The sequence below is a fragment of the Dendrobium catenatum genome, unplaced genomic scaffold (genome assembly GCF_001605985.2).
Source record: "Dendrobium catenatum unplaced genomic scaffold, ASM160598v2 original_scaffold_76227, whole genome shotgun sequence".
Taxonomy (NCBI): Eukaryota; Viridiplantae; Streptophyta; class Magnoliopsida; order Asparagales; family Orchidaceae; genus Dendrobium; species Dendrobium catenatum.
In genome coordinates this window covers 178,943-199,509 of record NW_021394673.1, presented here as the reverse complement: position 1 = coordinate 199,509, position 20,567 = coordinate 178,943, and the positions used below count along the sequence as shown (strand labels likewise).

Below are 20,567 nucleotides of genomic sequence, written 5' to 3'. Positions count from 1 at the left end.
CCTCGGTAAAAATATCCGCAATTTGATCTAGTGAAGCATGAACACCAATGATATTAGCCTTGATTGTCACAAAACAATTGTGTTGGCCTATTAGGAGCAGGAATGGCAAACTCATGAAGTAACTGATGAGGCCAACTAATTTAAGTGGCAATTGCTATATTTGTGGACAGTCAACTGAAAGAGAAAAGAGAAAAAACTGAATGAAATAGAAGCATTTGTGGACTTCAAGTTGCAATCGCTGTATGTAATAATCCAGTTTTTATAGAGAAATTCAAACATATTAACATCAAATTACTCTTTTTTAAGAGAAATACATAAGGAATTCAGACATTCCACATCAGAAGAATTCCGGTATGGTGCTGGTCAACATGTCCGGCGGTGCAGTGGCCATGGAGCTGCAGGCCTCCGGTGCCCTGTTCGCCATAGCCACCGGTGTGGTGGTGATCAGCATAGCCGGTGGTGCCGTGGCCATGGATGGGGTTGCCGAGCTTGTCCGTGGATCCCACCTTCTTGTTGCCCAACGGATTCATCTCCGCCACTGATGCGAGCGTTCTTTTAAAAGAGCTAGCTTTAGTCTCTTTGTTTCGTTTATTGTGCTTGAACTGCGTGTGACGAATGAGGAGATCGGGAGGATGTTTTATCGGAGGCAGAGGCGGTGACGGGTAGACACGGAGGAGCTTCTGCCGGCTGGAAGGATGGGATGAACTGGGTGTTCTTTTTGTTTTGGCTGGCAGTCAAAACGTGGCGACGCGTTTGCGCTTAAGGGGGCAGGATTCCAGAGCTGCCGACGTTCCTTTGGATAATGCTCTGCTTGACTTCCGACTGCCACCTGCATTTTTTCCTTCTCTGTCACTCGTCTTCCACCCATGGTCCTTTTACTTTACTCCACAAACAAGTTGATTCTTAATTAAAAGCCAGATGGTAAGTTTCAGTGCATACTCTGCTAATATCTCTTACATGTTCAGTAGCTGCTGCAATGTAGCAAAGTCATTTGCTAAGTGAATCTTCTCAAAAGGTTTTAGATCAGTATGAAAATTTTCTCAAGCAATTAGATGCGGCCCCAAAATTAATTCCGGGATCAGAACTCTGATTTAAAAAAACTTAGTCGAAATAAACATATTGAAAAGACGAACCTAACGGTAACCAATTCGATTCAATCCAAGCTCAGCGGTCCAAATCAAATGCCCAAAACTCATTCAGAAGTTTCAAAGCATAAATTGGATGATCAAATGCTATGTTTGTTTATAATCGAATGGCACAACTTGACGAGACGAATCCAACGATAAATGGTCCATGATCAAGGGAGTAGATATCAGCTGTTCATTTGAAACACTCCTAACTTGTCCTTGATTTTCTTCTTATTTAATAGTCATATCACTATTAAAAAATTATAAATAGACATCCCATTCTTCACAAAGAAATGTGGATAGGAAGAAGAAAGATAAATCTAAGATCTCTCTTGCTACAAAGGTCCTCCTTGATCATTGCCTTGACCGTCCCGGATCTTCTACCCAACCACCAAATGTCCCTTAATTTCCGCCTGGCCACCGACTGTCGTCGAACTCTCTTTTGTATTGTAATTATACCGAATTTGACTCCAAGGATATATCAAACTTTTGTAATGTATTCAAATACTAGGTCAATGATTTTCTCTTTTTCATGATTTCTATTTTAAAAATCTCTAGTATTTTTCTAGCGTTCATAATATTTTCTTAATGTGCTTGATATATATGATGCTAAGACGAAATATCCCTCACTCTATTGCCACGTATATTGTAGATCGCAAGAATTTTAAAATTCTTGCTCTTTTTAATGCTAAATCTTATGAAATTTTAGAATATTAAACTTTCTATTTTTCTATAGAGGGATTTGACATCTCATAGTGTAATTTATATTTTTTATGCAAAATAAGAAATCAAATGTTTTTTTCTTTTTTCAAAAAGTCTATAAATCAACCAACATGAATTCTAAACATAAGTCTTAGAATTTAAAAGACAAGATATCACACACCCTTTTTATTATAAAACATAGACGACAATAATAATCATGATCATGAAATACAACAATAAACAAGCAGAAAATAAGAAGGAAATACAAATAGAAGCGTGGCCGCAAACAATAGCACGCTCACACCAACCATCTTTATTAGTAAACACCGCAAACCAACCCATTATTCACCAAATCTGCACAGTCCCATCAGTTGCTGTGGCTCCCAGGAAGTTTCTCCTTGATCTTTTCCAGTATTCCTTTCTTCTCAGTCTCAGGCGTCTGCCCTCCGGCAGCGGCGGTCACTCCCTGATCATAATGATGCTGCGGATTCTGATCACCCTTATGACCACCCGGCAACTTCTCCTTGATCTTGTCCTTTACCCCCTTGTTCTTCTTCCTCCTCCCTCCCTGTCCATCGTCCTCCGAAGAGCTCGAACTGCTCGAGCTTCCCGACCGCCGCAGCACCCCCGGCGTAGCACCACCGACATGATGCTGCTGGGCTCCGGTCCCATGCTCGGCGCCGAGGCCACCGGTGTGGTGTTGGTCAACATGGCCAGCGGTGCCGTGGCCATGAAGCTGCTGTGCTCCGGTGCCATGCTCGGCGCCGAAGCCACCAGTGTGGTGTTGGTCAACATGGCCAGCGGTTCCGTGCCCATGAAGCTGCTGTGCTCCGGTGCCATGCTCGGCGCCGTAGCCACCGGTGTGGTGGTGGTCACCATGGCCGGCGGTGCCGAACTCGTTGTTGTGTCCCACCTTGTTACCCAACGGATCCATCTTCTTCAATGCAAACTTCTTAATCACCTTCTGTCTCTCTGTTTCTTTCTTTGCTTGTGCTGGTAATGCCGAAAGGAGAGATCAAGAAGGGGAATTTATAGGAGGGAGAGGAGGTGGAGGGAGAGACACGAAGACACGTGCTAGCTTGTAATGGGGGCTGAGTGGATAAGATGCGTGAAGCGGCGACGCGTGTGGGATTACGGGAATGGGTGGCGTCGCGGTGGCAGGTTTCCGGGACAGTGTGGGCTGGCTGGCTGCCGACAGGGCTTAGGATAGACTCTGCTGCCACCTATTTAATTTTTTTTTTCTTTCGTACTGTTTTTTTAATACTGATGATAATATAAATTAATACTGTATATTGGCCGACTTCTTCCTTCATATTTACTAATGAACTCTATAATGATATCATAAATTAAGGTTTCTTTTGGGACAGTTTTCTAGCTGCTTTTTAAAGTAATTTTTTATATAAAATTTTTAATTTAAAAAATATTTATATTAAAAATTATTTTATTTCAAATGAAACTTAAATTAGCATATAGTTTTTGGAATTTGGATAGATGGTTTGTCATTTATTTCTCTTTAACATATACAACATAACCATTCTTTATTTTTGATTGATTATTATCTTAGGCTCAGGGACAGAGTCAGGATTTTTTTTTTATGTGGGGGCACAAATTATTGAAGTAATAAAAAAAAAAAAATCTCAACCTTTTTCATTCAGGCTTGGGATCGATAGTAACTGTTTTAAAAAATTTTTAATCATTAGATTCATTATAAAAACATAAAATATATGATAAAACCAACAACTTACAATTGAGAACATCAATCTTGAGATTCTTCTTATCTGACATCTATAATTTCTCCCGTTGATTATTCATTTTTTGAAATCGTTGTATAATCAAGTCATTATCAATATTATTAAGTGGATTCATTCAAACTGGGCCAGGCCCCGTGGTTTTTCCTCCTTTTCAGGGGTTTTCCACGTAAAAAACTCTGGTGTCTCTTATGAATGCTACACCCTCTCACTTATCTGATTGTGTGCTGGATCTTCGTAAAATGCTAAGACATTAAATATATTTCTCTACCGCCGCGAATACTCCAGGACGCAACAATTTTCAATATAAGTAAGTAAACATTCATTCATTAAAGAGTCTCTCATATGATTGTGTAAACAATTCTTTATAATGTTCATTGTATAAATGGCTCGTTCAACTGTTTTTGTAGCAGTTGACAATATTAAAGCAAGCTTTATAAGTAAGAACATGAGAGGATAAATATCATTCTTCTTAGTCTTCACTATTTTTTGAGCAAGTTCGCCAAGTTCTTTTAAACTCATAAATGCATCATTCGATGTCACATCAACAATAAAATTTTCAATTTGATTGTCTAATATGATGAGATCCATTTCTAAAAAATCTGACGGATAAAATTTTGCAAGGCGTTTCAATCATTTTTTTATCAAAAGATGAGATTGATTGACATGCATTCAAACATGCCACACACATAAGTAATTCTATGTTAATTTCATCAAACATGTTGTTGAGCTCTTTAAGTTATATATCTATGAAAGTGTAAAATAATTTTATTTGATAATGATGCCTATTTGTTAATTATACTTTCAGTACGACGTCTTGATCTTCCATGTATCACAAATGTATCAATCATGTTTAAAATATTTTTGTTATTCTTCTAACAAAATAATCCAAGTTCTTTAAATAAATTGCCCCACTCATCATTTATCCTATTTTGAAGTTTTTCTTTAGAAACTTTACCAAAGACATGACATTTATAATATCTTGATATTTTCTTTGCAATACTTGTGATAACTCATTTGTAACTCATAATATTGTCTTCATCATATGCAAATTAAAAACAAATTCAAAACTTTGCATTGATTCAAATAGGGAATATGATTTGCGTTTTTGCTCACTATTAGATATGGCATGTATTACAATCTCAAGAACATCTATTATAGACCAAAACAGAAGAATTAAACTGATGAGTGAATTATAATGGGTACCCCTTCGAGTGTCTCATAATCTTTGAAGAGCAATTTCTTAATTTAAACCTCGACCTTTTGTAACTCATCAACATTCTACTTGCTCAATAATTTTGTCATAATATTTTCCTATTAGCATATCTCTTCTTTTGCATGAACTACCAATAATGTTTAGCAAACTAGTCACAATATTAAAGAATGAAGCAACTTGGACATGATTTTTTATAATTACAACTAATGCTAATTGAAGTTGGTGTGCAAAACAAAATGCATAATAAGCTGAACAATTATCTTTCATGATTAATATTTTCAGCCCATTAAACTCTCATCGTATGTTACTTTGCTCCATCGTAATATTATTCACGCAGTTGTATCACACTTAACCCATATTTCATAAATAGTGATTCAATAGCCATATTTAGTGTCAAAGATGATGTGTCCCCAACATGAACAATCCCAATAAATTGCTCAATTACACACCCTCATGTATCAACATAATGTAACACAATAATAACTTGTTCTTTAACTGATATATCATGTGATACATCCAGTAAAATCGCAAATACATCATTTTTTAATTATTCCATAATAATATTTCAAACCTCAATTCACGTAGCTTCTGTGATTTCTTTCTGGATTTCTGGAGCTATTAGTTTATTATTTCAAAGATAGTTATTTAAAATAACTTTATTTATATCTATATTATGGATAGCAAAAAAGCGTAAAAGTTCAAGAAAATTTTTTGATTCTCTAAATCCTTTGACTCATCATGTTCACGGAATGCTAATCCTTGTTTAAAAAAAACATACACATTCAACACTTGCATTTAGTCGTATACGATAATCTTTATGAGTTTGATCAAAAGATCTTTCAAAAGCTAATATGAGATCTCTTTCTTGATTCATTAAATCTTCACATTTATGTCTAGCAAGATTATGTACACTGTTGATATTACCAATGTAAATATGAAAGTTTTTCTTCTTTTTCTAATTTTTAAAATCCTTCATGTCAAAACTGTCACCGCTAGTCTGTTCTACAATCTGAGGTTTATACATATAATAAAATAAATAATAAGCTACATCTTTGATTATACTATATTTTAACCAAGCTTTATGTTCATCAAACCATGCATAATTAAATCTATGAAATTTATCTACATTTATTATGCGCAAGAATTCATGATTATGTAGTTGACACGGTCCTTTCAATAAGTAATGTCTCCAAATACTATCTCTCTCATTAGGATGATAATCCAAAATGTTTATTCTTAATGCAGGATCGACAGGGATATTAGAAAAATTTGTTTATACACAACTTTTTTTAATTTGTGTATTATTTTCCTCACATATAATATCTTGATCAGTTTCTTCAAATTTTCTTTTGAAATATATTTCCATATCTAATTTGAATTAAAATTTAGGTTATAAATTTTGTGCTTATAACAAAAAAAATTTAAACAAATTAAATGATAAATAACTTAAAAAAACACCTCACAACTGTAACATAATTGTAAACTTTATGACCACTTGAAATTCTTTGCTCTGAAAATATCCCTTAATTAATGAGAAAGTAATAACATTAACATAGTAGTATAAAAGCTTTTGTATTTTTTTGAGTGATTTTTCAAATTATATTCCGAACAAAACTTTTGTTCTTAAGTAATTTTTCAGTTCCAAATAAAACTTTTGATCAAGACAGAGTACTAAAACAACAAGATGAATTATTTTATTCAAAACAGAATATTTCATTCTCTTGGATTTATTTACTTCAATAAAAAAAATTCTATATTTCTCTCTCCCTAAAAAAATTCTCAAGATGGCTGCAAGTCTGAAAAACATTTTAAAAGAATTTCGAAATATCTAAGGCCTCCCGCCGCCTGCGAAATCGATCGCTGCCTTGCAGCCACTGGCAACGATGAACTGCAAAAAATAGCCCATTGCTATTGCCGGTCGTCCTTCAATGATCTTCCAATTTATCTCAAAAGCTTTAGACATGTAAGTGCAACAACCAGAAATGGGAAAAGCCTCAAGAAAATATAAAAGTTTCTCTACCCATAGCTTCTGCACAAAGAAGAAGGCGGAATGATACTTAAACGAGGAAGCTTTTGTTCAGAAACAAGGAAGTTGGATGCAAGTTATTGGAAATTTGGAGGTGTCAGCCTGGCCGAGGAACATCTTAATGAACTTATAGGTTGTGACTCGTAAGGCTTTTTTTGTTGGCGCACCGATGCCGGAGTGACTCTTTAGGCATGAATGGTCGCCGCTCGTCGACGTCTCATCGTTACTGGCTAGATGCGGGAAAAGAATATTGGGAAGGGAAACAAATACAATTATGGGAAGAGTCTCTTGAAAGGCAACAAAATAAATATATTTTTTCCATTAAATACTGATTAAGAAATAATTTATAGACTTAATTATTGAAATTTCAATGGGGCCCATGCCCCCATAGTGCATCCGCCCTTGCTTAGGATGATATATGTAGAGGTAAAACTTATCATTAATCTTCTACTTATTTTTTCAAAGATGCATGTACGTTAAATTAATCTACTTCATAGTCAAAAATAATCTAAGTAATTGCTAGAGGCCGAGTATTATGAAGAAGTTTCAAATTGTAATGAGAGAAAATAACTTACACACAAGAATGTAAGAGTTTAATATAGTTTCACAATTTATATACATTAATTCATCGGAGTCAGCAATCATTATAAATTTGAAGAAAGAAAGTTTACTCCACTTATCTCTGGATTCTCATGGATATGTAGAAGCAATTATAAACTTGAATGGTTATTTGTGTGATGATTTATAGGTAAGGATTACATGTGTTAATATAAGAAATAATTGATCTCCTAACATTGATGATTAACCATTACTGAAAACTTAGATAATATGTACTATAGATTTTTGTAGTTGGCTTTATTTAGAACTTTATTGTAAGTATTGATCATTTAGGATTTTGAGATAGTCTTCACTTAGAATTTTATGATGATCTCCATTTAAAATTTTATGATGCTAAAAGAGGAGCCATTTTCAACAATCTCCACTTTGGCGAGCTTCTTCCAAATGTGATGATTCTTTCCATTGCACTCATACATGCTAAAAACTTGAAAGATGTTGATCAGGTACAAATAACATTAAAATTGAATTTAATCATTATAATCACTTTCATTGATATATCTATATGATTATATGCAGTGTCAAATTCTCAAGAGTAGAACATCCCCCTCTTATACTATTTCTCTAACTAAGTGACACCGATTGTTAATATGCTTGGTGAGAACATGATGGACTTAACTATTTGCCAAACTAATAGCACTATAACTATTAAAGAAAATCTCCATATTTTTCTGAACTACAAATCCAAAGTATTTGATGAAATCAATGTTGGTAAACATTTATAATGATCATCAACAAATTTAGAGTTGACATACCCAGCTAGATCATTAACAATCCTCTTTTTTTTTTTAATTATAGACCAATATCCATAATACTCAGATTATACCACAAAATCCACTTCACTTTAATTCAATGGCCTTTGCTAGTATTATGCTATACCTACTTATCACCATTCTAATAACATGTGAGGTATTAGATTTGGTACACAACATCACATAAATCAACTCTCCTATTATATTTGCATATGAAATACTTTATATATGCTTTTTTCACATTGTTTGGTGACATTGATGCACTAGTTTGAAATACATAATTAAATAATGCTCACACATTTAGTCTTTTCATCTATACCAAATCTCTTAGGTACTTGCTTAAATATAGAGTTTGTAAGAATGTCCACCTTGATTTGATTTTACAAAGATAAGAAAAGATATATAAGTTGTCCATAAAGAACAGCTCCATTGATCTTTCCTGCCATTTGCCTCCAACGAACAATTACTGACTTCCTCAAGAACTGCTCTATCATCTTCTTGAGTCTCCTGTTACTCGAGTCCTAGCCCAGCTCCACCTGCTTTCATCTTGTCGCTTAAACTCACATGGTCCAAGAAATGTCAAGCTCACCTCCTTAGTATGAACCCTGCATGTGAACACCCCTGGCTTGGTTTGCCTACACAATCTCTTTGTCACTAGCCCTGTGTTCCCGCACACATAGCATGTACCCCGCATGTCCTCCATCTTCTTGAATCTCTATTGATCTATGCTACATCGCATATGCTCTCCCATAGCCATTAATCATGCACACCTGAACTCTGCATGACCGAAGTTTGTTATCTCTTTCGATCCACGACCTACGTATTACCCGCAAGTATGCATGCCAGCATCTTATCAATCTTATACATGGGTGAAATTCACACAACAAAATTTGACGTTCATCTCGTATAAATAGTCCACACATCGAACCCCTCCTCTGGCTTCCATCATGTGGCCTAACCAGCTCAGCTGGCTCCGCTACCACAAAGCATCTCATACGTCCAATCATGTGCTATGCAAGGCTAATAGTGTGCTCTACCCGCACTCATTCTAACCAGCCAATGCACTACCTGTGAAAGCTCATTTTCAGTCTTTCCTTCCAGGATCGTCCGGGACAAAGTTGGATCATCCGGGACGATCAGTACAGAATCAGGTGACAGAGAAGTTCGTCCCAGGATGAAATTTGGTTCGTGCGTACGAAGGTTGTCCAGAGAGCAAGTCGTCCATGAACGAATACACTTCGTCTGAAGACGAAATTCGTCCAGAGGGAAAATCGTCCCGGGACGAATACACTTCGTCTGGTACGATCTGCATGTGTATATATTGGATGGAGATCTTTTTAAAGAGAGAGAAAAGCCCAGGAGAGAGAAAATCAAAGGAAAAAGAAGAAAAATTGATTTTTGGGCGACTTCGGTCCGTTTTTGTCCGTCGCTGTAGTTGAAAAAGTTGACCGACTCGAGGTAAGGCACATTCCGCCTTCTCAATTTTCAGAAATATGGATTTTGACGGCTTTTCTGTTTCAAATTTTATTTCCATTAGCGAATATCTCGTTTCATTTTGCACTGATAAACTTTTTACCGCGTAACTTTTGATATGTTTCTGAGATGATATTTTTGCACATTTTGAGTATTTTCTAGAAAATTTTTACTGGGTATTGTGAATTCTAGGATGTTTTAATTGAATAACGAATTATTTGGATGTTGAAATATGTTGCTTCAGTACAATGAAAGTCTTATATTGATATTTTGCACTATCTATGATAATTTGGAAAATTTCTGAATTTATGAATTATGTGAAAATTCTGCATATTGGCATTATGCTGCTGACGATTTTTCTAACGTGATCTGATTTTCCACTACAGGAAAATCGTCCATTTCCGGCGGACTTTTCCGACGATAATGGAGCCTTTTCCGGCGGTTTTGTAATTTTCCAACGGTTTTACAGCGGTTAAAACTCCGCCGGAAAAAATGGCGTAGGAAAATAAATTCCGTCGATTTTTTTCGGCAGCAAATTATTCCGGCGGTCTTAAACCGCCGATCAAATTAAAAAAAAAATCCTCTGCCGGCAACGCCTCCCGCGCGCTACCCCTAAGCCAGCGACGCCTCCCGCGCACTGCCGCTCTGCCAGCGACGCCTCCCGCTCCCGCGCGCTGCCGCTCTGCCGGAGACGCCTCCCGCTCCCGCGCACTGCCGCTCTGCCGGCGACGCTTCTTGCTCCCGCGCGCGGGCCTCGTCACCTCTCCCGCGCAGCTGCTAGCCGCTCCAACACGCATGTGCGCCCGCTCGTGCGCCCTCGTCTGCCGTGAGGTTCGAACCGCGTCGATTGGGAAAAAATGCAGGCAACGGACCGAATTGCTAAATGTGATATATGTTTTATTTGCCAATATTTTTTTTTTTTTTTATTTTTGTGCAGTCATGATTTTTCTGTTCTGTTCTTTTTGTTTGTAGCCATACACTATATTGTACATGATTATTTTGATGAAAGAAGAAAATATATTTTGTTCTATATATTTGGATATTTATAATAGCTACATGTTTTCTGTGTGTCTAATATTTGAAAGAAAGTCTGAAGCAAATTCCATGACTAGATCCTGGATTTTCAATATTTGTCGCGGCCCGACGCGAAGGGATTCGTTACGGTTGGGTTGGGTCGTGACACTACCACCCCTACTTTGACCCTCGATAGCCACCTCACGCATTCCAGACACCAAAGAGAATCTATGCGTGAAACCACATTACCCAACTTCCTCCATGGGCAGTAAAGCCCGCGTTGACCAAATTTTCTACTCCGTCTGTATTGTGAAATCCATAAATTTTCTTATAAGAATTTTTGACCTATAACAGTCAATACTTATTTCTGTAGTTATTATAACTCCAAATAACAAATCATTTTTACTAGAACATTTATAGTGTTGTATTTTAGGTTTTCTAATTTTTTCATAAGTTTTTGTCACTATTAAAATTTATTTAGAAATTGATACCTATCAGTACAAGTGAGGTTTTTGGGACCTTCAGGTGTCCGTTTTGCAAACTTATTTCGTCATAATTTTCTAAATAAAATTTGTTAATTTATGATTTTTTTTTTTGAAATTTTTTGGATTTGAAATTATAAAAGAATTAAAATAAAAATAATATTTTAAAAAATATTAAAATATTAGAATAATTATAGTTTATTTAAATATCTAAATTCACTATTATATATGCTTTGCCTTTTTCATTTTTCCTAAACAGAGAATCAAATTAGAGCATTTTAGGAAAATAAGAGAAAAAGAAAGAAAGAAAGAGAGTCCAGTATTGGGCGACTTTGGGCCTTATTTGTCCGTCAACCTAGTTGAAAAACTTGTTCATCTAGAGATAAATCATATTATCTACATCTTAATTTTTAAAAATGTGCAAGTTTTAATGAATATTTTGATTAAAATTTTGTAACTGTTAGCGAAAAAATGGGAATAACTTTGTGCATGTAAGACTTTCATCTCATAACATTTTATATATTATAAATATTATAATTATGCACATTTTAAATATTTCTAGAAATCTTTCACAGGGAATTTTTAAATTTGTGGGGTTTTTATTGAATAAAAAATTATTTGGATATCGAAAAATAGTATTGTTATACAATAAAAATTAAAATATCATTTTTCATAATTCTTGATAATTTAATATTTTTTTGAAAATATAAATTATTGCCTTGTTGGAATATTTTTTTTATATATTATAAATATTATAATTATGCACATTTTAAATATTTCTAGAAATCTTTCACAGGGAATTTTTAAATTTGTGGGGTTTTTATTGAATAAAAAATTATTTGGATATCGAAAAATAGTATTGTTATACAATAAAAATTAAAATATCATTTTTCATAATTCTTGATAATTTAATATTTTTTTGAAAATATAAATTATTGCCTTGTTGGAATATTTTATGTTGTTTTTCATTATACAATAATGTAAAATTTTGATACATGCTTAATTACTCTTTAATTATTATAATCTGATGATATATGTGCATATGTGATTAAATTATATCTGTTGGGAGTCAAAAGAAGCCAAAATCCATTAATATTATGTTTGTGTTAGGATATTACTAGGAGTTATAAGGTATCAGAATCATTTGAGATTCTATCTGAGACAGAAATATGTGATAAGTTCTGATATTATAAGTACAAATAAAAAGAGAGTCATGTGGTCATAATTCATTGAGATTTTATCTAGGTCTAAGAAGTGTGAATTGGAATACTCTATGATATGAATGTTAATTTATTTTATTATGTACTGTTATTTAAATCAGAGAATAATTATTATGCATTTATTATATTTCTAAGTCTAGTGATTCTCAGTTTAGCTATTTATTTAAAATGTATTTAACTATTTTTAAATATTCAACAAAATATTTAATAAAAAAAATATTTAAAAATTTAGATTAATTTGTGTGACTTACTGAGTTGTTATAGCTTACTGTGATTTTCTTCTATTTTTTAGGATCTGGAAAGGGAAAAGAGGTTGTGAACCAGCAGTTTATGATTAGATCTGAGGTCATAGATATTTTTCTATTTTAATTTTTGTAAAGTCATGACTAGTTAAATTTTTAATTATGTAGCTCTTGCATGTAGCCATGTACTATAGTATAAATATCTATTTTGATGAAATGAAAAAAAATTTGTGGATGAATTTAATTTTAGTATTTGAATATTTTAGTAATTATGTAGTCTATACTTTATTTTAATGAATACTGGTAAAAAAATGAAATAGTTTTAAAAGTAGATCTTTAGATTTGTCTATCATAGCTCAATGCGATATGACATGTCCTGGTCGAATTAGATTGTGACATGTACCTTCATGCATCTTTATTTGTAACAAGCCAGACGCAGCCTTCAACCTCTCAAATAAGTTTCATGTGGGCTCAGACCACATGGACCGCCCTCTTTCGAAGCTTATTGCTTCTATCCTTGTGGACCTCCTCCCTCCTCTTTCTTGATTACAAGAACACCCTCCTCGTTTTACGAGATCGCCTCCACCTGGCTCTAATTCCAATTTGTTGGATTTTCTTAAGGAATAAGGAAGCCTTCTTGTTCTTTCTTATTTTTTTCACCTATGAGAGAGTAGGGGAGAGAATGGAATTCATTGGAGAGAAAATCAGCCTTAAATCAATTGTATTTGTTGGCTCTCTTTCTCATACAAAACCAACCCATTCATAAGCTCAAAACAAGATAGAATGCACCTAAGATACAACCTATCTAAAATTGAACCTATTTCTAAGTCTAATGACACTATAATTATCACATAAAATCTCCAAATTTTTAGACAAATGACTTTTTGAATACATTTTTTAATTTATCCTATGCACTTCATTTATAGAAGAAAACAATTTTTATCTTTAATGTTGATCTTTAACTTACTAGTTGACAAACACATCCAAATATTGATTGAAATTTGATCATCAACAAAGTTAGAATTGGCATATACCCAACTAGACGATTAACTAAATATCATCTTATTTTTATTTAACTTCTGACCAATAGCCAAAATATATCATAAAATTCATTTTGTTATACACCAATGGTCTATAATAAGATTATGTACTAGCATGAAGGATATTAGATTTTGTACACCATCACATAAAGGCTCCCACTATAGATTTGTATATTAAACACCAAATATGTTCCTTTTTTTTTTTTCTTTCACTCTTTAATGAAATTGATGCACTTGTTTGAAATATAGGGCTAAAGGAGTGTTCACATATTAGTCCTTTCATTGAAACCAATATTTGGAGTCCTTGCTTTAGATATAGAGTTTTGTGTTAAAAAAAAAAAGTGTTTGATTCTCTCTATCATATTTGATCTCAATCCCAAGGATCTTTTTAAGTTTCTCCAAAGTCCTTCGTCTCATTGAGAAATTATTTTGTGTGGTGATTTGATGTAGATTGGATCGTTGGAAGAAGACGATGCTTGAAGAAATATAATCCCAATCCAGGGAAAAAAGGTAACACCAAGCTTAAAGCTTTAAAAAGAGATAATATTCATCGATGAGCCTCCTTCCTTACAATATCTTGAATATATAGGCTTAATAGAGACTCTAGAACCATACACCTAAGCTAATAAAGGATAGAAGACTCCATAACCATACACATAAGCTAATAAAGGATAAACTACTCCTAAGAATTTATTCTACTAAAAATGTTCCTACATCATGATTGGGTATAGAACGCCGTCCGGAGAATAACTAGTATGCACCACATCAGCGGTACCGAGCCACGATATGAGCAGTATCAAACAATAGTATCGAGCACAAGGTGTCGTGACGCATTTTGGTTGGTCTCTAAATTATGTTACAGACCACACAGAATAATTATTCCAAACTTTATGAGCACAAAGAAGTCTTTAGATTACCATGAACTTATAATCATAAAGGGTAGATAATATTAATCATAATAATAAAACACACAAGAAAGTAGAATACAAAGTACGAAATAGAAAAAACAAAATACAAGCTTGGCCAAAAAACAATGGCACATGCACATCAAGCACATAGAACACATGACGATTATTCTCCATTAAGATGGACATCGATGCTCAGAGCTACTAAGCACATTCTGATTAGTGGCCGTGGCTCCCAGGAAGTTTCTCCTTAATCTTATCCATTATCCCTTTCTTCTCAGTCTCTTGCGTCGGCCCTCCTACAGCCACACCCTGATCATAATGCTGCTGCGGGTTCTGACTATCCTTATGACCTCCAGGCAACTTCTCCTTGATCTTGTCCTTTATCCCTTTATTCTTCTTCCTCCTCCCTCCCAGTCCATCGTCTTCCGAAGAGCTCGAACTGCTCGAGCTTCCCGACCGCCTCAGCACCCCCGGCGTCGCTCCGCCGCCATGGAGTTGCTGGGCTCCGGTCCCGTGCTCAGTGCCGAAGCCACCACCAGTGTGTTGTTGGACAGCATGGCCGGCGCCGTAGCCACCGGTATGGTGTTGGTCAACATGGCCGGCGGTGCCGTGGCCATGAAGCTGCTGGGCTCCGGTCCCGTGCTCGGCGCCGTAGCCGCCGGTGTGGTGGTGATCGCCGTAGCCGGTGGTACCGTGTCCGGTGATGGGGTTGCCGTACTCGTCGATCTGTCCGTGTCCCACCTTGTTGCCTAACGGATCCATTTTCCTCTCTATAAAGATTTTTGAATTAGCTTTTGCTTCAGTTGCTTCTGCTTGCAATATGAACGTTGAGATGACGATGGGAATTTATAGGAAGGAGGGGCGGTGGAGCGGGGGACACGTGCGAGATTGTAGCGTGGGCTGGATGGATAGGATGCGAGAATGGGCGACGCGTGTGGAATAGAGGAATGGGGATTGTCGCGGTGGCTCTATTAGCTTGCACGTGGGAGTGAACGAACTGCCGACGTGCCTTGGATAGGATCTGAGTACTAATAAACTCTACAATGATAATATAAACTAATCCTGTTGGCCCTCATCCGTCTACTTCATTTCTTATTATTTCTTTAGCAATAAGATATCATGAACTAATTTTATCGGTTTAGCACATCTCATTTTGGCTTGTTGGTTGAGAGCTTAGGCTATTAACTGAGAGATCTTGGATTTGAGTCTTCATGTATGTGTTGTGTGTGTGTAAGTTTGTCTTATATGGCCTAAATGTCCCAAAAATAAAAAAATTGTTGGTCCTATAATTCATTTTCATGACCTTATGTCTCTGATCTCTTCCAAGAACTCAATTGAACAAAGCCAAATAATTTTTTTTCTCAACCCTAAATGTTAATGAAGACATGTTAACACAGTGTTAGTAATACAAAATGATTTTCTCGGATTCTGCAATTCCTCTATTTTTTATATGGTTCTTACTTCATAATGTTACAGTGCATCAAGTTCAATTTTACTCATGATATCGAAGCACATAACATATTAGCAATTCGAGCTCTTTACAATGGATCAATCAGACACTTCCCTGCTAACCAATCACACTTCCATACTGCAAATCAATGACCCTCCTTTTTCTTCATTTCTCAAACTTGTTGTATCATATATCAAAATTATCATTCCCCCATAACCATCTAATATAGAAACCCCAACTCTTAAAACTCTTTCCGGCCAATGGATTCGTTGGATTTCTAGACAACACAACCAAGTGTTCTACTTAGCTACTCCTTAATTCAAATGATAGGTCAAAACTCAATCTGATATATATACTTAATGGAATGTTTAATTTTAGGCATGTGTTGAGTTATATTTACTATTAGTAAGCTCTATATTTATGGGGTTCTTTGTGATGTTTTAGATATGAATGTGTGCCATATTATTTTGATAGGTCTTGACAATTTGATAGTGGGGTGGTGCATGACGGTAGATCTAATATTTATTCATTTAAATGGAAAGACAAGAAAATGAGACCACTGCCAATCGCACCCAGTCGCAGGAGTCAGGACCAAAGCCGTCAAAATCATCATTGTGTGTAATTTCGGTCCACACCTTGTTGTAAATGAAATAATTCAATGATTCTGGCATTAGTTGCTACTGACTTTGCTTAGATTAAAGTCTCCAATGCCTATAATAGTGAGATTTTTTTTTTTTTTTTTGAATTGTTTGTGTTGTAACCATGTAAGAGTTATGCTCTGGTTTCATGTCAAAGTGTGACAGCTGCAAAAGAAAATAAAACAACGCCTAAACAAGAAGAAAATAAAGAGAATTCCGTCTGAAAAAGAAGGGAAAAAAAACAAAGAAGAAATATCCTACACAACCAACAAACAGGAGAATAAACTAGAAGGTCATAACAACCCTCCTAAAAAACACAAAATAATGAGGAGAACAAAAACGAAGATACAACAGCAACAAGAATTCCAGGCCAAAACAAACCCAGCCAGGAAAAAGCTTCCAGTGAAATAACAAAACCGAAACTAAAAGTAAGCTACAACCAGGGGTGTCAATTTCGGTTCACGGGTTGGGTTCGGGTCGAACCCGAAATTGACCCGACACCAATAAGGTCAACTCGAACCCGACCCGCTTCAGGTTCGGGTCAACCCGACACGACCCGTTATCCATTGCGGGCAACGGCGCGGGTTTGCACTTCGCAGCAGGACGCGGTGGGTTCAGCGGTTCGCAGCGGGACGCGGTGCGGCGGGCAGGCAGCAGCAGCTTTCTAGAAACATGTAACGAACTAAATCAGCTATCCCAAAAAAACGTTTTATCTAAGATGCTCTGCCTCACCTACCACTTCAAGAAATTCTGCATAATATTCTTGTGGCTTATTTTTAATTTTGTATTTGAAGAAACGATATCGCATACATTTCTCAGACAAGATCAAGAAGAGATTTGGAAGCAGGAAAAATAGAAAGTAGAAAATGTAAAACTTGTATTCATGAAGAGATATTACAGGTATATATAAGTAGAGTAAAGAACTAGCAACCAATGAGCTAAAGCCACCTCATCTTATTTACAAGACATAATACCAATAATTGTTTATTTATTTGGCTGTATATACTTTGACAGTATTGAATACTGTTGTGCTGTTGGTTCAATCCAAGTTCCTTCACAGTAGATTTCTCTGAGTGCTTTAATTCATATTATTTCACTCTGATAGCCCTAATGAATTGCCTCAGGTTTTACTTCCTGCTGTGCTGTTCCACTTTATTGGTCTTCTAAAATATTATGCTGTTGTAATCCATGATTTTTATAATAAAACTCTATGGAGATTATTTCTGGGCTGAAGATCAAGAACATTAAGGGTTAATGTCATGTTCTACAGGTGAATTAGCTTAATCTTATGAGCCATGTATTCACCTATGACAGGGAGAATTGCCTATCACGCTTGAATTCGTAAGGACAGCAGCTTTCAAATACATTTCAGCCAAGTTATTAGGTTCTATATATAAGAATTTAAGTGATGTGCTTGGGATGAGCAAATGATGCTGAGATATGTGGGAGAAGATAAATTCAAGCTTGGATTTCACTCCCTGTTTCTCATATCAACATCTAAAGAGTCAAGGAAAATTTTTCTGTGCGGACACCGAACGATGTCCAGAGATCAATAAAAAAACACCACGTCACTCTTTTACTGTATTGTGGCTTGGTACCGGTATCGATGCTCGGTACCGCTCGATATCGTGACATCTGGACGTAGAGTTGCATCCGACGTCCGCACAGAATAATTTCTCGAGAGCCAGAGAGCCTTTCCCTTCTCATCAAACTCAAAACCAATCATCATAGACAACTTTGCAACCATTATGTGCAATAGCATGTGCAGAAGTTGATTTTCTGATATTTCTTGTCCAACTAATAGCACAAATCAAGGCATTAATTAACTGTTTCAAGATCTGTTGAGCTCTTATGATCATCCTACACTGTCACCAGCATTGAAGGAAGACTCAAAAGCCTCTGTGCTGTTTGGAAACGGACAGCATGTTCTTGACCATCTTAATGAACATTAAAATTTAAGGTTTTTAATCTATTGGCATAGTTGGTATTCTTTTCAGTTTTTGTTGTTCTCTTCTCCCTTCTCCACTATTGTTCCCTTCTATAGTATTATAATTCAAAGCAGTATATGCAGCTCATTTTGATCTATTGGTTGAAAGCTTTGGCTACCAACTAAGTGGTCATGAGTTCGAGTCTTGCGTATGTGATGTGCGTATGAGTTTGCCTTAATTGAACTAAACGTCCCAAGAAAAAAAGATTTCAGTATTATAACTAAATTTAGTGATACTAATTTCAATGATTGTGAAGCCTTTGTATTGACAAATGATGAAAGTTTTCTTTTAATAATTTTGGTATTTTTTTAATTTACTAATTTGTTTTGATATTATATAATTTTGGAGATTGAAACAATCTTTATTTCTATATGGACTGGATATTATCTTTTTTTTTTGTATTGTTAATTGATTGATGTATGTTTTAAATATATGAATAGGTTGTTCAATGTGCTTCTATCAATTCCTTAGAAATTAAATTGATGAATGAATGTTAGTTTTGCTTTCTTTCTTCTACACCTAATATTGGCACCTTGGGTTAATAAACTAATGACTAATATATATAAGCTAGCATTAGCCATTAGGGTTGACCTCACTTAGTAGTGAGATTAAGGCTTCGTTTGAGATGGCTAACTTCTTACTTTCTAAAACAATTTTTTAGTACAAAAATTTCTTAATTAGTAAAATCTTATTGAATTTGAAATTTTTGTAATGAAAAGCTGTTTTAAAAAGCAGTACGAAAGCTGTCCCAAAGGAAGCCTAAGACTTATTATTCTTATTGTTGGTGTATCTAAAAGCTAACCCAAGAGATGTAAATGAACTAATTAATTTACTTGACAAGCTAATTGTGATTTGGCTCTCAGATTGATGGAGCTCTGATCTTGCAAGATTATTTAATTAACTGATCGAATAATTTTGAATACTTTTATGAGTAATTGGTCGATAAATGAATAAATTTGAATAATTTAGTGTTTTATTCGTTCATGATCACTAATACTATCATTTAAAATTCATGAATAAGCTTATTAAGAAAATTTCCACAAATAAAAAGTAATCTCATTATTCGAAGCTCAGGCTTACAATTAATGCAAGCAGAGAATCAATAAATGCAAGCAACACACCAATATTTCCTTCATACACCAAACTCACAGACAAGGAAGCCATTAACGGTCACAAACACACAACTTGCACACCAGTTTCGTAAGATCACTCACCCTTAAAAAAGAAAAATTCAGTTACATATAACAAAGAATCCATAGACCACCAAAAGAAAAAGGCAAGCAAGCAAGCAAGATATATCAGACTCCTCTTGCAAGCATCTGCTTGTAATTCTCAATCGACTGAAGCCGCTGAAGCAATAGGTCCTCTCTGAACCTCTTAATGAACTGCTCCGCACTGGCATCTATGTCTTCCTCGGCCATATCCATTCTCTTCATCCACAAACCAGCCCTAGACCCTCCCGGCTTTCTCTTCTCCTGCGGCCGCTCAGTCGCCGTCGGTGGCGCTGGAGATAGTGAGGATGGTGAGCTGGTATTGGAGGAGATCTTTCTATTGCTGGCCATGGCTGCTTGCTCTGCTCTTTCACTTGCCATACTTTTATTCACAGTGATTCTTTAAAGCTCTTGGTCTGATGATGACGAAGAGGTGAGGTCTCCTCTTATAGGTTTCATGAGAGTCGATGACGTGAAGCCGAGCTGTAAAGTTAGGCTTTTTGACCGACTAAGCAAATGAAGAATCTTTGGAGTGGGATTCAGGAATCAGGAGAGCTTTTGGCGTGAGCTTTTCAAAGAGACGTGGTGGAGTAGCTATGGCCGGGAAATGTGGTCCTGAAAGGGTGGCTTGAGATTCGTTTCCATGAAAGTAGGTTACCGACCAGGTCTGCTTGCAATTGGGAGGAAAGGAACGCAGAGGCGGCACGCAGGCATC

The 20,567-nt window shown here is 35.7% G+C and overlaps 2 protein-coding genes across 2 annotated transcripts; both read right to left on the bottom strand.

Annotated features, from left to right (window-relative positions):
- Window positions 1-1,986: 1,986 nt before the first annotated feature.
- On the bottom strand, window positions 1,987-15,363 carry LOC110116563 (dehydrin DHN4-like). Its single transcript, XM_020850203.2, has 2 exons — window positions 14,784-15,363; window positions 1,987-2,837 (listed from the first exon to the last, which is right to left on the bottom strand). Exons 1-2 carry the CDS (start codon window positions 15,325-15,327, stop codon window positions 2,197-2,199), a joined length of 1,185 nt encoding a protein of 394 aa, XP_020705862.1. The 5' UTR covers window positions 15,328-15,363; the 3' UTR covers window positions 1,987-2,196.
- A 4,318-nt stretch (window positions 15,364-19,681) lies between these two features.
- On the bottom strand, window positions 19,682-20,567 carry LOC110116574 (pathogen-associated molecular patterns-induced protein A70). Its single transcript, XM_020850216.2, has one exon. The coding sequence runs from the start codon at window positions 20,231-20,233 to the stop codon at window positions 19,940-19,942; it is 294 nt and encodes a 97-aa protein (XP_020705875.1). The 5' UTR covers window positions 20,234-20,567; the 3' UTR covers window positions 19,682-19,939.

Excerpts from the sequence above, each read along its gene's own strand:
- LOC110116563 (XM_020850203.2), bottom strand. The coding sequence starts at position 15,327 with ATGGATCCGTTAGGCAACAAGGTGGGACACGGACAGATCGACGAGTAC. Across the intron at positions 2,838-14,783 it reads TCCTGGGAGCCACGGCCACT|TTTCGGCATTACCAGCACAA; the intron begins AATCAGAATGTG and ends CTTGATCTCTCC.
- LOC110116574 (XM_020850216.2), bottom strand. The coding sequence starts at position 20,233 with ATGGCAAGTGAAAGAGCAGAGCAAGCAGCCATGGCCAGCAATAGAAAG.